The sequence below is a fragment of the Jaculus jaculus genome, chromosome 16 (assembly GCF_020740685.1).
Source record: "Jaculus jaculus isolate mJacJac1 chromosome 16, mJacJac1.mat.Y.cur, whole genome shotgun sequence".
In the NCBI taxonomy this organism is placed as follows: Eukaryota; Metazoa; Chordata; class Mammalia; order Rodentia; family Dipodidae; genus Jaculus; species Jaculus jaculus.
In genome coordinates, this window is record NC_059117.1 from 1,915,338 (window position 1) to 1,932,547 (window position 17,210).

The 17,210-nt window shown below is 41.2% G+C and overlaps 1 protein-coding gene across 2 annotated transcripts in view; it reads left to right on the forward strand.

The window, feature by feature from the left end:
• The window catches only part of Elmo1 (engulfment and cell motility 1), a 606,684-nt gene that overhangs the window by 105,295 nt on the left and 484,179 nt on the right, over positions 1-17,210 (forward strand). For both annotated transcript variants that reach the window (XM_045135705.1, XM_004668852.2), the window contains exons 3-4: positions 8,681-8,721; positions 10,158-10,230. In XM_045135705.1, coding sequence (XP_044991640.1) covers positions 8,681-8,721; positions 10,158-10,230 — 114 coding nt within the window. The remainder of the gene's footprint in view (positions 1-8,680; positions 8,722-10,157; positions 10,231-17,210) is intronic.

Genomic DNA, 17,210 nt, shown 5'->3' on the forward strand with positions numbered 1-17,210 from the left:
ATCACTACTGCCCTTGTTCAGCTTTGTAGCACAGTGATTATTGTAGCACAAAATTGTACTCTGTGATGGCAAAATCTCCTGCTTATTTGATCTCATGAGGCTTGAAATAAGCCTTTTTAGAGAATTATTTTTTAAAGGATGCTTTATTTTATTTAATTATTTATTAGAGAGAGACGGGGAGAGAGAAAGAGAGAGGAGATAATGGGGTGGGCAGGGCCCCTAGCCACTGCAGACTCCATATGCATGTTCTGCCATGTACATCTGGCTTACATGGGACCTGGGGCGTTGGACCCCTGGGTCCTTAGGCTTTACAGGCAAGCACTTTAACCACTAAGCCTTCTCTCTAGCCCAGTGAACTATTTTTGAAACAAATAACTTGTCAAGAAAAAGGTGGTGTGACCTGACATCTATCTTTCAGGTTTTTTTTTTAATTGATAGGATAATAAAGTTTTCCCACTTTGGGTTGGTTGCTCTGAACCCCTCTGTCATTTTTGGTAGTTGTTGAAATTTTGTGTTCGTGACTCACATTGAAATTGTTGCCAAAATAATTGCTTTTTAAGAACTAGCCAAATTTGCCTCATGAAAATGTGGTTTGTCATCATCTTTCAAGTTAGGTAAGTTTTAGGGAAAAAGAGAAGGTATAAACCTCTAAATGAACATAATCACATTCCTCCACACATTCAGTGTGTGACTGGGAAGCACAGCCCATAGAAGGGTCACTGAAGCAGAATAGAGCTAATAAAGTGAATGGTGTCAGTGACATACCATCATGGTCCCCTCTGGGAGTTTGGTGGGTTCTTGTGCATTAGTTTCTGCAGATCATATTGTTGTAGTTGTAGTCAGCATGCGTACTCTTTCCTAGTGATACCCTGACATTTGGAAGCTGGGTTTCTTTTCTTCTTGAGCCAACATTACTCATAAGTTCTACAGAATCTATTCAATGAATTTCCATCTATAAAAGCACTGTGCTATGCTGTGCTGCCGCAGAGTGCCAGGATAAAGCAGCTGTTAACTTCTTCTAAAGCACTACTGGAAGGGTCAGTTTATTTTTAAGAGTCTGGGACCAAAAACTTGCAGTCTTTGTGGAAAACAATTCTGCAGTTAAAGTACTGTGAGATGATGGCTGTAGAGTAGGGTGGACAGTGAGGGTGACCAGGGGTTGAATCGTCCTCCTGCTATATCCCAACTCAGCTGCTTGCTGGAGCCTTGGGAGAAGTCAGACCAGAAGCAAGGGAAAGAAGCTAACTCTAGAAAAGATGTTTCAGTAACTTCCCATGAGAGCCCACATCCATGCATCTGGGAGGCAGTAGAATATATCTGTGGCAACTGACTTTAAGCAAGTAAAACTTTATTGGTAAAATGCACAAAGATACATTTAAGAATAAGAACAGGGGCTGGAGAGATGGCTTAGTGGTTAAGGTGCTTGCTTACAAAGCCAGGACCCACATAAGCCAGATGCACAAGGGGGAGCATGCATTTGGAGTTTGTTTGGCACACCCATTCTCTCTCTCTCTCTCTCTGTCTCTTTCTCTCTCTCAAATAAATAAATAAAACATATTTTTTAAAAAAGAATTATGAACAAGATCCAATCCCAAGGGCTAGAATCACTTGAAAGAAGAAGGAGAAATTTGATATGCAGCCATTTAATTTCTTTAACCAGAGATTTTTAAAAATCATCTATTAAGTATTCAAACAGGAAGTGCACTTGGATCATCTTGCTGTGTGCCAGGTGCTATTCTAATCATGTATCACTGTCTCTATTTCCAAGATGCTACTATTGTGCAAAGGACTGCTTTTCCTCTAATTCTGAAAGGGAAAACAGAAGCACCGAGAAGAGAAATAATAAGCTTACCCTTCCAAAGTCAGGGACTGCAGAAGCCAGGATTCAGTGCCAGGAGGTCTCCCTATTCTAGTCTCTCAGGAGCTCACAGCTGAAAGAAGGTGGACAAAACTACCCAGTTGACAAAAGAAAGAGCCCTCATCCTGATGCTTTTCAGGTGTCTGCTCACTTCATATCATCTTATAACTATCATTTTCTGTGTCATTAGAAATATTTGAAGGGAATATTCTTCTGATGGAGTTAGGCCTTCCTTCTAGGAGATGCCTGTGATAGGGCAGCCATGGGCCTAAAGTGTGGATGTCAGTGTGGAGAGCTATTAGTCCACAGTGCATTGTCATGACAGGTGTTGGGCACATCTGTAAGCCTCAGCAGGCAGGGGTCGAGGAGGAAGCAGACTGCACAGCTCAGAGGTGGACAAGGGCCTGTGTACAATCCCCAAGCCAGGTGCCTCTGCAGATAGACCAGAACAGGTGGGGCAGCCATGCTGCTAGCTTATCACCAGCTGGACAGGGTGGAGTTCTAATGAGGGACAACAGCTGGGGGCCCTCCTGGGAACTAGCCTCGTGACTTGTTGGCCTGGCTACCTCCTAAATGAACTGCTGGAGACTTTCTGCAAAGGTCTCTCATACCTGAAAGGGCCATGTCCCTTGCGGGGACAGTGAGAAGATTTTGTAAGAGATAAAAGTGAAGCAAGGGTGAATCTCCTCAGGAGGGGGGAGGGCCACAGGACATGCTTGAAGTTGTGGATTTACAGAAGGGGTGTCCTCTCCTCAGAACTAACCCTCAGAAGGGTCAGCATGGGAAGTGTAGATTCTGGAAATAATGAAACAGAGAGAGGAGGGTGGGGGTAGGAAAGAGACTGAGGACAGGGAATGAACACTCATGGTAAGCAACAGAGAGAGATTCATGCCAGAAATGTAGATCAGAAATGAATTGCAAGGAAATGTGGCCTATTTCAGAAATCTTTGATTTTTTTAAATACATTTTTATTTATTTATTTGAGAGTGACAGACAGAGAGAAAGAGGCAGAGAGAGAGAAAGAGAGAGGGAGAGAGAATGGGCGCGCCAGGGCCTCCAGCCACTGCAAATGAACTCCAGAAGCATGCTCCCCCCTTGTGCATCTGGTTAATGTGGGTTCTGGGGAATCGAGCCTCGAACTGGGATCCTTAGGCTTCACAGGCAAGCCCTTAACCGCTAAGCCATCTCTCCAGCCCAGAAATCTTTGATTTTTATGGAAAGTAAACAAACATCTTTTTTCCCATAGAAAATTTGCTTTCTGGACCTATTGTCTGTTTTTTTTTGTTGTTGTTTTTTTTTTTGGTGGCTGTTTGTTTGTTTGGTTTTAAGATAGAATCTCACTCTAGTCCAGGCTGACCTGGAATTCACTCATTGCAGTCCCAGGCTGACCTTAAACTCACAGCTCTACCTCTGCCTCCTGAGTGCTAGGTGTGAGCCACTATGCCTAGTACCTATTGTCTTTTATAAATGAAACGAAATGATTCTCTTGGTGAGTAAGAGATAAGATTTTTTTTAAAAAAAAAAGAAGAAGAAATCTATTTAACGAAGGCAAAATCATGGGATATAGCTCAGTGGTAGAGAATTTGCCCAGTATGTACAAGGCCCTAGGTTCATCACCAGCACTCCAAAAACAGGTAAAGCCAACCCAAAACAAACACAACAAAAACATTTCCTCACCTCCCCCCAAAGACAAAGATGAAATCCTTGAGTACATCTGTTAGTACTTGGTATACTGCCCATCAGAGTCATATGGAAACATACCCTTAATTGAACAAATATCTGTGTGTTGCAAACATAAAATCTTTGTCAGATGTTGCTAGATGACTTCATTGTGGCTAAAGGGAAGGGGAAAGAATGTAAGCTTAGAGCCACTGTGTATGTAAAACTCTGGTGCTTGTCAAATCTTTCAGGTTCTCCTAAAAACCATGCCTAGTCTTCTACCTCAGGGAAGGTGCTTTTGACCTTTAAAACAAAAAGCTTAAGAATTTTAGTTACATATGGTTTTTATATGGTATGAAATCATACTCGGTTAAAATAATCTCTCAGCATTCTGAATCCAAATTATTTCCAGTAGAGTCAAAATTAATTTGTAGTTCTATTAGGGTTTGTGGCTTCAGAGGCACTTTACACCAAATGTTCTTTTCTCCTATGCCCTTTCTTCCAGTGAGTTAAAGGCAAATTATTCATTAAGTCTTAGATAGCTATCAGTGTCCAGGTTACCCTTTTCCCAGGTTTTGAAAAACTGAACAAATAGACAGGAACATCTTCTGGAACCTTCCAGGAAAGTGTTAACTAACAAGACCATAGGTAAGGTCAATGCTTGGCTTGGAACTGGCTAGTCAGTCAGTTCATGTTAGACTAAAGGGTTTCTGCAGGGAATTGTGAATGCAGTGACACTAGTCAGGTACTTTTCACCTTGGGGTCAGTCTTGCTTGTCTGAAAGCAATGGGCTTACCTGTTTGTTCCAGCTTGCTGATGGTGGTGACCGTTGGATCCATCTCTTATCATTTATAGAACTGCATTCTTCATTAGCTAGCTGGCCCAGTGCTTTGACAAGCCTGCATCCTGTATCTCCCAAGGGAATGATTCTGTGCACAGACAGCATAGTGGCACCTTCGAGTGTTTATCACCTGACGGCCAGCAGCTACTTAGAATCATGCCTCAGTGGAAACATGGTAGGATGTTGGAAGTATGCCCATTATCCTTTGCTCACCTTTAAAATACTTTGCTTCCTATATATGCCATTTTTGTTTTTTTAAATTGATTAATTAGTCATATTGCAGATTGATCCCAGGGTATTATATAAGCTAGGTAATCATTCTACAAACCTTTTTTGTTGTGTAAAGAAAAGTCAGTGGATATATGGATTTTCAGCTGAATGAAAATATAGTCTCTTTTAGATTCTATTAGCAACTACAAGGTTGTGGTGACTAGCATTGAGGTGTACAGAATAGAGAAAGTTAGATAAACTAAGATGGCTTGGTGTCAAGGGAAATGAAAAAAAAAAACCACTATGTAAAGTTCTCAGGAGTGAGTTATTTAATATGCTGTGTACCAAGTGGATAATTATGTCTCACTGGAGTGATTGGAGCCACATACTTAGACAAGCTGACATTAACATGGATAATAAATAATATGTATATACACACCAATGATATAAGTAAAAAGTATACAAACAGGACTTATTTTTAATAAAGAAAATCAAAAAGCATGGGTACTGTTGCAGTTAGGTTCACATTGTTGGCAGAAATCACCTGACCAAGACCAGCTTTTGAACAAAAAGGGTTTATTTTGGCTTAGAGACTCAAGGTGAAGCTCCATGATGGCAGGGAAAAATGATGACATGAGCAGAGGGTGGACATCACCTCCTGGCCAACATCAGGTGGACAACAGGAGAGTGTGCCAATCACTGGCAAGGGAAAACTGGCTATAACACCCATAAACCTGCTAACAACAATACACTTCCTCCAGGAGGCTTTAATTCCCAATTTCCATCAGCTGGGGAGCCTAGCACTCAGAACACCTAAGTTTATGGGGGATACCTGAATTAAACAACAGGTACATTTGTACAGAGTAGATTTTTTTGAGAAGGCCTATATGTCAAATGTTGGGATATACTTTATAGATAGTAATGGTCATTTAGAATCCATGGAGGATGATAGAAGAAAAGAGCCAAAGTTTGTCTAATTGTAATTGGAATGGGGATGGAGAGAGTAAGACTAGAGATATATAGACAATTTCAGTAATCTGGCAATGGGATCCCAAGTGGTTATGTGTGGTAGGAAGACATTGAAGGGAAAAGGAGGTTGTGATGGAAGTAATGATGAGGGCTGGAAATGCCTGTGTAGCAGCAAGGATTCAGGGTAGGGCATTATCTGTGTTCTTCTGGGCCTGTATCCCTAACTACCAGGATGGCTAACTTGATACCGATCTCTACCAATAGAGGGTAAGTTTGAGTTGATCTAATAGCTGAGCATGATTGGGGACCAGAATTAAGGGTACCAAACTAGAGTGGGGTACGAGAATAGTTGACTAATGGTGGAAGGTAGAATGAGAGAATTGAGAGAGAATGCTTGGACATCACGAGGAGTCTAACCTGACAACAAATCAGATTGAAGCAGATAAATGGAGGCTAGCAGTCCTGGCTCAGCAGTGGGACATGGGAGGAGAAGGGTGCCAAGGAGATATGGTTGGCTACATGGAGGGCTAGGCAGTTACAAAAACAATAGTTTCCCCTCATAAACTCAGTATGTTGCTTGAAGGAAAATTAACATAGTCTAAGTAATAGATTTTTAGGGGAGTCTTTGGACTCTTCTAAAACTGGAGACTTAAACTTATTGCAATCTATGAGACCCAAGAGAAATTGACTGATAAAAGCAGAGAAGACAAGAGCAGAAGTTTGGAATTAGGGATCTAGAGGTAAAAGGAGCTATGAGGTTGTTGAAGGGATTGGTTCTAAATACTGTGCTATATTACAAGAGCTTTGGAAAGGAACTTGCAAAAGGAAGGAGCAGAGACAATGTCAAATGAAGCTGACAGGAAAAGGCAGGTGTGAACTGACAAGGCAGGGTGGTCAGAGGCTGATGTTTGATTAGAGCAGATAGGAAAAGGGCAAGAAGTGGGCCATAGGCTCACCCCCATCCTTATATAACAGTTATTTTAATTGGCTGAGCTGCATTTGTGAATGCTCAGCTAACCATTCCTTTTCCTCTGTGGCTTGTTTTTCCTTTAATCATTCTCTGTTGAGTCACTATGATCTCTATTCTTTTTCATATATCCAACTTCAGAGTGATATTCCATATATTTCTGACTTTTTAAAATAGGTTCTGTATCCGTGAATCAGATGTGAATTAAAACCCAAGTCATTCTGAGACCTGGACTTATAGGTTTAATTTTGGGAGCAATGGCTTCTAAAGTCTTGTCCTGCCACAGAAGTACCTGCAAGCTGAGCTGTGTCTTCACTTTCCCCAAAGACAGAACTCAGTTCTGGATTTATGTCTCATCTGGTTCAAGAAGTATGATTAGGGTTAGGAGTGTGTCTGATAGGACCCAGTCACATCCTGATTTCCTGGACGAGTCTTCGGCCACTGCAAGTCCAAAATTATCTTATGGGAAAGGGGGGGGTTTGATTTGTTTGCTTGTTTTGGGGTTGTGAGATTGTCTGTGAATCCCAGGCTGGCTTTGAAGTTATGATTCTCTTGCCTTAACCTCCAGAAGATCAGGATTGTAGGCAAGTACCACTACCCTTGGCTCTATTAAAGTTTTGTTCCTTCTCATTTGGTTGTAAACACACAAATTTGCACAGTGAACATGTGCTGCTAGATATTGAACCCAGCATATCACTCCTCCCAAGCTCCAGATGCATGCGCCCCTTGTGCATCTGGCTAACGTGGGTTCTGGGGAATTGAGCCATGAACCCGGGTCCTCAGGCTTCACAGGCAAGTGCTTAACCGCTAAGCCACCTCTCCAGCCTGTATCCAAAATATTCAAAAAGTAAAAGTTTCAAAAGAAAAGTTTTTGATTCTCTTTCCCTACTTACAGGTGTAGGCAGAAACAGTCAGTTACTGTTTTAAACATATGGAATGTGGTGGTGGTGGTAGGTGTTTGGGGGACACTGCACAGTAGCTGAGCACTTTAAGGGACCACAGAAGCCCATCAAGTGGGCCAGTTTTGTTCAGAGTTCTCCCACAGAGTACAGAGAACAGCATCATGTCCAATGCTAAGGACAAGTTCTGTCAATGACCCCAGAGTATGGGAACAAGAAACTCAACCCTTTTAGGAATCTTTTGGTCTTTCAAATCGACTCATATTTATAGTCATTTAATTTTCATAACAGTTCTGAAGGGTGGGCGGGCCTTCCATTTGATAGATAAGCCCATTGAGGTGACAATGGGTCATACTACAGACTAGTTGACCTGAACTCACTAGTCTAAATCAGAATTTCTTCCTGGGTACCACACTGCTCTTTGGAGGGGCAAGAGTAGACGATGTTATATTTCAGTAACTTTTTATGGGTGTATTTGAAAATTTATAACCACATACTGTACATCTCTGATTTTCCTTCCTCTGATCCCCATTTATTCAGTTCTTATCTAGGATTTATTCTATTGGTTGACAGCAACTCCTACCCTCAGAGACAGACAGTACCTGCTCAAACTGAAAGTTTCAGCCTTTCTGGGTGGGCCAGCCTCTCCTCACTACACTCTTCTTTCTGTGCAGTGGGAGGGGGGATTGCAGGAGGAACACAGCTGCGTCAGCTGCCAGTTGAGACCAAGACACATGGTGTCACAGTTGTAGTTCCCTCCTGTGTGTGGCTTAAGCATCTGTAAGAGTGTCATTTATCAAGGCCTCAGTTGGGGGAAGAATCCTATGCACTCTGCAGGAATGATTTCACAACTCCTCAAATCCCATTTGCCATAGTTTCTCATTAAAAATGTCATGAATCTAGGCTTGTTTGCATAAAATTGAATGGCAGTTTGCCAGATTAAATGTGCAGCTTGAGTAGTTCTGGTTACCCCTAGACTTTTCAGACTTCTCGGGTATTTTCATCTTGATTTTAAGAAGGCAAAATGAAACATGATGCATACTTTGTTCAATTAATAATGCTAAGTATAAATAAAAAGACCATAAAGATAATACATCAGTAATAAATCTGATAGTGACACTAGTAGATTGTTTCCTTGAAAAAAGTAAGAGACATGCTGATAACTAAGATTAGTAAATGTAAGTTTTCCTTGCTAAGATTTTTTATTAGGTAGTTTCTTCTTTAATTTAAAATGATAAAATGAAACAAACACTATTTCCTTTTTTGTTATTTTGCAGAAAAAGCCACTGTCTGCAATAATAAAAGAAGTCTGTGATGGGTAAGTATCAGGAAGCAGCCAAAGTACTCTGGTTTATAAATTGACAGGCAGATAAAGTATGTTAGTTGAGTAGTAAGTATTCACAGAATTTGGCCGGAGATATGTCTTAGTGGTTAAGGTGTTTTGCCTGCAAAGCTTAAAGGCCCAAGTTCGATTCCTCATTACTCATGTAAACCAGATAAACAAGGTGCCATATGTGTCTGAAGTTTGTTTGCAGTGGCTGGAGGTCCTTCCGTGCCTATTCTGTCTCTCTCCTTCAAATAAATAAATTCATGCCAGTCGTGGTGACTTATTCCTTTAATCCTAGCACTCTGGGAGACAGAGGTAGGAGGATCACTGTGAGTTCTGAGGCCACCCTCAGACTACATAGTGAATTTCAGGTCAGCCTGAGCTAAAGTGAGGCTTTACCTCAAAAAACCAAAAATAAATAAATAAATTCATTAAAAATTTTAAAAGATTCCCAGTATTATAAATGCTAATCATAGGTCCTTTTCATAACTTACCACCCAACTGCCCAAAGTCAGTAACAGTTTCTTTGTACCCAAGCTACAGACCCTTTCCACAAAGATCTTACCATTCTTTGTCAGGGAACAGAAAGTATAAAATGACTGGTCTTGTTTATTTTGGAAACTTGAGTTCTTTTGTCTCACCAACCAGGGAGCAATCTAAAGGTTCCTGGGGTTAAGTAAACACACTACATTCAGAAAACAGTGAAAGGATCCCAGAGTTCCTGGAGATGTGGAACTTTGTCCTTTGGTGGTTTTCCACCTCTGGAAATTGCATGAGATTTTTTTTTTTTTTAAACCTGTAAAACTGAACTGTGAATTTATACTTAATTGGAGTGTTCCAATCTGTACTAAGTCCCTGATTAGGAACATAGAATTAGAGATAACTGAAGTGTGTTACTTACCAAAATTTTTAAAAAATATGTATTTATTTGCAAGAAGATACAGAATAGGCTCTCCATGGCCCCCAGCCACTGCAAATGATCTCTAGTTGCATATACCACATTGTGCATCTGGCTTAATAGGTACTTGGGAATCGGGCCCAGTTCTGCAGGCTTTGCAAGTAAGCACCTTTAACCAGTGACTCAGTTACCAAAAATTTTAATTCTGTTCATTTTCTTTTTTATCTCTTTGCTTCAATTCTTTGAAATAAAGATGAATGTTGCAATTTAAATTTACTCCCTCCCCCCCAAAAAAAGAGCTTTGAAGATATACAGTAGGCTTGGAAAAGACCTAGGCAATGCATATGTAAAATGAATGATCTCAAGGAAATGAAGGGTGGCTTAATTCTATTTTGATTTGGAAACTGCATTGTGATTCATGTTGACTTGGCCTAGTTCTAATCGTGAGGGTTTAACTCATTCAACCTATAAAATTAATAAAACAAACATGACCACTTCTGTGTTTGATTATTTATTCTTGTATTTTAAGGTGGTCTCTTGCCAACCATGAGTATTTTGCACTGCAGCATGCTGACAGTTCAAATTTCTACATCACGGAAAAGGTAGGTCAGCCCCGTTATTGAAAGTGGAGGCTCATTGTGCAGGAACATAAACTATGCCTGCTGTTTCTTGCGGCTAGAGCTGAGCATGCTGGTCTGACCAGCCATGAACATAATGTCTGTGAAGCAAATGACTACTGCTTTAGTATTAGCAAAATGATATTTACCCACAAAAGAGTGAAGACAAGCATGTCTATCTGTCCTGTAGCAAATTATGTATGCTTTTTTGACAGTGACTATGTTAATCATTTGTTTTATTGCTTGGTTAAAGACTTTATTTGATATTTACTTAATTTAGCTCTTTTTTCTCAGAATTTTTCCTCTGCAATCATTTTGTTTATGTTAACAGTACTTAAAACAATGATGAGAAACCTTTCAAATGTGGCATTCTGGAAGTACTGTGAACATTCTGTGGCTAATGGGAACCTACTTTCTTCTTGGGTGATCTTAACTATTTTTTATAACTTATCTATTAGTGTTTATTATTGTTATCATTAAAATATTTTGTTTGGATACATCATGTGTTGGTACCCTCTTTTCCCTTGTCCCTGCCCCCATTCTGTTGGGAATGCTCCTCATTGGTGTTGTGCTTTATGTTTTGTGGAAGTACTAGTCAGTTATTTTTGGGGGGTGGGGGAATGCCTCTGGGCATGATTTCCCAACCTGTGGCTCTTACAATCTTTCCACCCCCTCTTTGGCAAAATTCCCTGAACCATAGTGGGTGAGTTGTAAGTCTACTTCAGTGATGGGCTCTTAGGAGCCTCTGGCTCTTTGCTTTGGTAGAAGTTTTTAACTTTTTTTTTTGAGGGAGACTGTGAGGAGAGATTTTTGAAAATTACAAATGACCCTAAGAAAAGGAAAAATTAGTATTTAAGAGTTCTGTGGTAGGGGAAGGGAAAACGAGCATTTACCGAGTGACTGTTGTATGCCAAGTAGTGAGCTGGGAAATCATATCTGCTGGGTTTTCCTTCAAGACTAAACTCTGATATGAGAATATTGGCCTTGTAACACAGAAAAGAGAAACATCTTTGAAGTTGGGAATCTAGAATATTGTCACATACTTGACTTCTGACTTTAGATCTTGATGTTTCTAGGATTTTGTTTTGGGGAGAACACGCTGAAATGCAAAGGTGCCCATGCTGTTTTATTGGAAATGACTTGTAGGGTTCTCAGTGAAGGAGCTCAGAGCCGTGGGAACAGTGTCATTACAAGATGTCCCTGGCTGGAGCTGAGTCAGTGCAAGGTGCTCTGGGAGGAGGGAGAATCAAGTGAACTTAGGCTCCAATAATGAACTGACTTGAATGATCAGAGTAATTTAGTCTGAATCAACTGGAGGTGGGAAGTCTGAGCAATACAGTACCCTACTTGTACCTCAATTGCTGACCTCTACTGTGGAAGGACCATCCAGTTATCAAGAGGGTTGGGCCAGGGGTAGCCAGGAGCCTGGTGGTACCTCAGCAATTGTTTGTTCTCCCTAGATGGGCACAGAGACTCTCATGACTGGTCAGGTATTTCTCTTCACATTGATGGCTGCCAGGGAGAGTTAGTGAGTGTAGTAGGTTTCCTAGAAGGTCACCTTTAATTTTTATTTATTTTATGATGCATCTGTATGATCGGCATGGTATTCTTTGTGAGATAAAGATGATATAAGTTTTAAAAAAGTTAAATGTTTGGCTGGAGAGATGGCTCAGTGGTTAAGAACATTTCTTCTGCAAGCATGAGGCTCTGAGGAGGCCTGAGAGAACATTCATGTTCAATCTCCTGGACCCACATAAATAACTGTGTGGCCACATATGTCTTTAACCCCAGTCCTGTGGGGAGTGGAGACCTGATTATTGCCTGGGCTCTGGGAAAAAAAAAAAGCTCAGCAAGATCCAGGATCAAGTGAAACTGGGTGGGTGGAAGAGTGATGGAGGAAGACATCCAGTGTTCACCTCTGGCTACCCCAGGTGAATGCACCCCACTGCTGGCAAGCACATGTGGCACCACACACCCCACCATATTACAGATGCACATGCAAAAAAAATAAATATTGTGATTAAATTTATCACTGTGATTTCTTCTTTTTAAGTAACATTTATTTTTTTAGAGAGAGACAGAGAGAGGGAAAGGATGCAGAGACAGAGAGAGAGAGAAAGAGAATGGATACACCAGGGCCTTTAAGCCACTGTGAACCCCAGACGGGTGCTCCCTCTTGTGCACATGTGCGACATTGCACGCTTGTGTCACTTTTATGTGGGACCTAGAGATTTGAAGACATTCTGAGGCTTTGCAAGCAAGTGCCTTAACTGCTAAGCCATCTCTCCAGCCCCCTGTGGTTTCTTAATCATCCATAAACAATGGAATCAGTTCAGCTTGTTGCATTAAAATTGAGACTAAGGGGCTGGAGAAGTGGTTTAGTGGATTAGGCCCTTGCCTGAAAAGCCAAAGGTCCCAGGTTTGATTCTCCAGAACCCATGTAAGCCAGATGCACAAGGTGGCGCATGCATCTGGAGTTTGTTTGCAGTGGCCGGCGGCCCTTCTGTGCCCAATCTCTCTCTTTCTGCACTCATGATACAGAAATTTTGGGATGTCATTTAAGAGTAGCATAGCTTTTCTTGGCTCTTGGGCTATAACCCAGGAATGAGGGTGCCAGAAAATGATCACACAAAATTTCCATTGGGTCAGTGGTCTTCAGATTTTTGTGATAGGAATTCAAAGAATTGAAATCTACAGGCCAGCAGTTAAAGTTCAGAGAATTTTTAAATTATAGATAGAATTTAAGAGAAGGAAGAAAGGCAGGGTGCTGGCCTAAGGAAGTAAGAGAGAATTCCAGAAAATGGGGAAGCCCACCCCCAGGCCTTTGAGACTATGAACCCTCAGGATGGGCAGCTGGCATGAGACTCTGGGGAAGGGACTAATTGTTTACATACTAATTCTTTCCTCTACCAGGAAATGAAGGGGTAAGAACAGAATGGAGGCATTTATTCACCTCCTTTAGTGAGATAAGAAAAAAAAAAAAAAAAACAAAACACCAGATTGTCTCTTCTGACATTTCTGACCTGTAGCAAAGTGGAAAGATCTAGATTCTTCCCTACAGGCCCAAGGACAATTCCCATGTTTAGACAAAAAAAGCTACTTGCTTCGGGGGCACTGTCACCCCTAAACTGCTTCACTGACCAGATGTTGTAACAAAGTCTGATTAAGGAGTGTTATGTTTACACTGCCATTGTTTGGAATGATTTAAAAAATCAGAATCATAGGCTGGGGGTTTGGCTTAGCAGTTAAGGTGCTTGCTTGTGAAGCCTAAGGACCAAGGTTTGACTATCCAGAACCTAAGTAAGCCAAACACACAGGGTAATGCATGCCCACAAGGTCACACATGCACTAGGGTGGCACATGTATCTGGAGTTCGATTGCAGTAATTAGAGGCCCTGGTGTGCCAATTCTCTCTCACTCACTCTCTCTGTCTCTCTGTCTCTCACACACACACAAATAAAATTTAAAAAATAAAAATTAGAAACTTGATATAATATTGTTTCATCTTTTCCTAATGAAAATTCATATACATGGAAAATTAAGGCTATTGAGTGCAGGAGGCATGTGTCATTTTATGAGGCATTACAATCATTTCCTAAGAAATCTTGTTTTGCCTTGGAAATTCTTACTGTCAAACAGTAAGAGAAACAGACTGTCCACCTAAATCTGTCATCTGGTCATCAGTGGGCAGTCACAGAGATTAATTTTGTATTAATAGTTTAGGGAACAAGCGGACTCATCTTCCCAATCACATCCCTTTGTTTGTAAATAGAATGTCACTGCAGATGTCGGTGCACCTGTGTGTGTGTGTGTGCGCGCGCTCGCGTGCGCACGCATACACGCATGCACCCGTGTATGCATCTGAGGAACAGAGTTGTACATACGCAGGGTAAGAGATGTCAGTGAATCTTGACCCCTCAGAGTCAAACCCAGGCTGCTCTCAGTCACTATCTAAGTTTTTAAATATAATCTTAAAAATAGACCTTTCTCCATTCTTAAAACACAGAGTTAGATTCTCTTGGTTGTTTGTAGCCCAGTGAGTTGTTAGGTAATATTTGCATCACCATGGTAACCAGTGACTAATTTTTGAAGTGTGTGCATGCCATTAGTTACTGACTTCAACTTGTATATGAAATGGTCTCTCTCCTCTCTCTCTCACTTGCTTGCTCTCTCTCTTTCTGATGAAGATAAAAATTACAAAAGGATATAGCTCTGTCCCATCATGGGATCAGATGTAGTAACTGAGGGATATTGTGATTTTTCTTCCAAGATCCTCAGGAACCACCTATCCCTTACACACATACACTGCCTTTCTCATGTTACCCAAATCCGTTTTCCAAAATAATTTTCATTTGCTTTTTGGGCCATTATTTTAGGTGTGCCAGTGTAATGGGGACATGTCACAATGTCATGTTGAATAGTAGTCTATGCATGGCTTGCATAAGCCTTCAAGAAAGTTAAAATTTAGCTATTTACAAGTTCAAATTCTGCCTTAGAAATGCATTTCGGGGTGATGGGGGGTTAGTTGTGTGTTTCACAGAAATTTGTCTTTTGAATATGAACGGCAGTGAGATAGCCCCAACATTTCAGTCAGTGTCCTCATCACAGTCTGAGGGTTTAGACATTATCTTTATTTTAATAGGCAAGTGAGACCAAGAAAAGTTACAGGACTACTTACATTGGCCATACCACAGCCTGGGCCCTGGTGGCTCTGACTCCAGAATTCTCTGTCACCTGTGAGAAACACCCCCTTATTGCTGTCTGGGCCTCTTACATTTAGGATGCGCTTCCTGTGCTGATTTATGGACAGTAATCTTAATCCACATTGCCTCAGTACTTAAAGATGCGAGTCACAGGCAGAGAGCTCTTACTGGTTACCACTTCCATTGTGTGTCTCTGGGCTGAATTCCCCCCCCCCCCAGGAGATTATTGTATAGAGTTTAGTTCAGTTGTCATGCTGATGCTGATGTCATAGGTCATCAGAGAAAAACCAGTCTCCAAAAAGCACTGGGGCTCAGATAAGCAGGGAGGCCACCTGTGAGGGAGTGGGAAGTGATGAGAGAGAAGGCTTCCTGTACTGGTTTCCATCTCAGGTTTCTATTTTCTGTATTTACATCCTTGACAGAGAACCTGCTGAGGTCAATCAGTTCTACCCTTTGACTGAAATCCTCAAGTACTGAGTTTTGCGACTCTTCAGGCAGAGAACCTGTTCAAGGATATGCAGCTTGACTTGAGCAAACTCAATTGTAGGAACATTATAAACTTCCTGGCCCAACAGCATTCTCCTGTTGTAAGATTCGATTTGGGGTTGTTTTGACTCTTGTCACTGTTGCTTCATCAGCAAGCTAAACCCTTCAGCCAAGTCTGACCAGAACACACTCACACCTGAGACTGCCTTTGAACAGCAAGCATCATATCTGTGGTCTCCTCTGGAAATCATATGCCTTGCTGTTAATTTTTTTTTGGGGGGGTGGCCTGGTAATACTTCTGAGTAGTATGTCCACTCCCCTGCTTTCTTGACCATCATTATTGAGCTGTAATGTAAATACACTAAAATGTAACTGTCTAGTTTACTGTAAAGTGGTTCATTTTATAGAGTTTTTGGCAATCTTCATTTTTAAGCTAGTAAAGCTGTGATGTTTTACACAGGGTATTTCCATTTCAGCCTGACCTCTGTTATCAATGCTTTCTAAATGCCAGGATGGCTGCTTGTGTGCCTGTCCCTCTTTTGTTAAACACAGAGCTCTCCTAGACAGGGCACTTGCCTCAGACACAGCAAGCTCATGGCCAGAGCTGCAGGAAGAAATGACCATGATGAAAAGCCATGCATGAGGGCATGGATGGATTATCAGTGCATTCCACACACTATGCTAAACTCTGGGGATTGTTGGATAGTTCTTCCTTCTTGGTTTTCATAGACAAATATTCACCTTATATTACCTGATTACAATGGCAATAAGTGTAATAAACTCTGCCCTTACCAAAATCTCCAGGGTGTGACTTTTAGGCAAAGGTCTAAGGAAAACATGTATGTGGAAGTCCTTAAAATAGCCCAGGTGAGTAGCTGGGTATGGTGGACACATGTATGTAATCTCAGAATTTGGAAGGCTGAGGTAGAAGGTTTTCTGTGAATGTGAGGCCAGCATAGACTATGTGATGAGTTCCAAGCCAGTGCATGCTACAGAGTGAGACACTGCCTCATCTCAAAACAACAACAAACAATAATAAAAAGCCTAAAGTATTTATCTGCAAACAGCTGTAGGAAAAGCCAAGGGTAAGATGGGCCAGATGTGGCTAGACTATTGTACATAAGCCACAGTTCTTGAGGATTTTTTTTTTTTATTTGAGAGTGACAGACACAGAGAGAAGGACAGATAGAGGGAGAGAGAGAATGGGTGCGCCAGGGCTTCCAGCCTCTGCAAACGAACTCCAGACGCATGCGCTCCCTTTTGCATCTGGCTAACGTGGGACCTGGGGAACCGAGCCTCGAACTGGAATCCTTAGGCTTCACAGGCAAGCGCTTAACCGCTAAGCCATCTCTCCAGCCCTCTTGAGGATTTTTTAATGTCAGTGTTAAAGGTTTTGAGCTTGATTCTGAGAGCATCTAGAAGCCTTAAGATGGTTTTAGGCTGAGTCTGCCAACAAATGACTGGACTCTCACTACTCTGAATGATTGCAAGAGAAGCATAGTTAATCTATAAGAAAGCAACTTAACTGTAGAGAGGAAAGGAACTCAAGACTGACTTGAAATGCACATAGAGATTGAGAGCAAATGCTGGTGACACTTTGGAATTCAAGAGGAAAATAGGCCTAGATAACATCTTGAAGTGTCTGCCTTCAGGAAGTTTCCTGTTTGTTGTTACTTCCTTGACAGCTTGATAAGGGATAGAATAGCACTTTATACCTGAATTAATGCTTATTTTATTTACTTCTAAAATGATATCTTAATAAGTTAGTCTATTTTC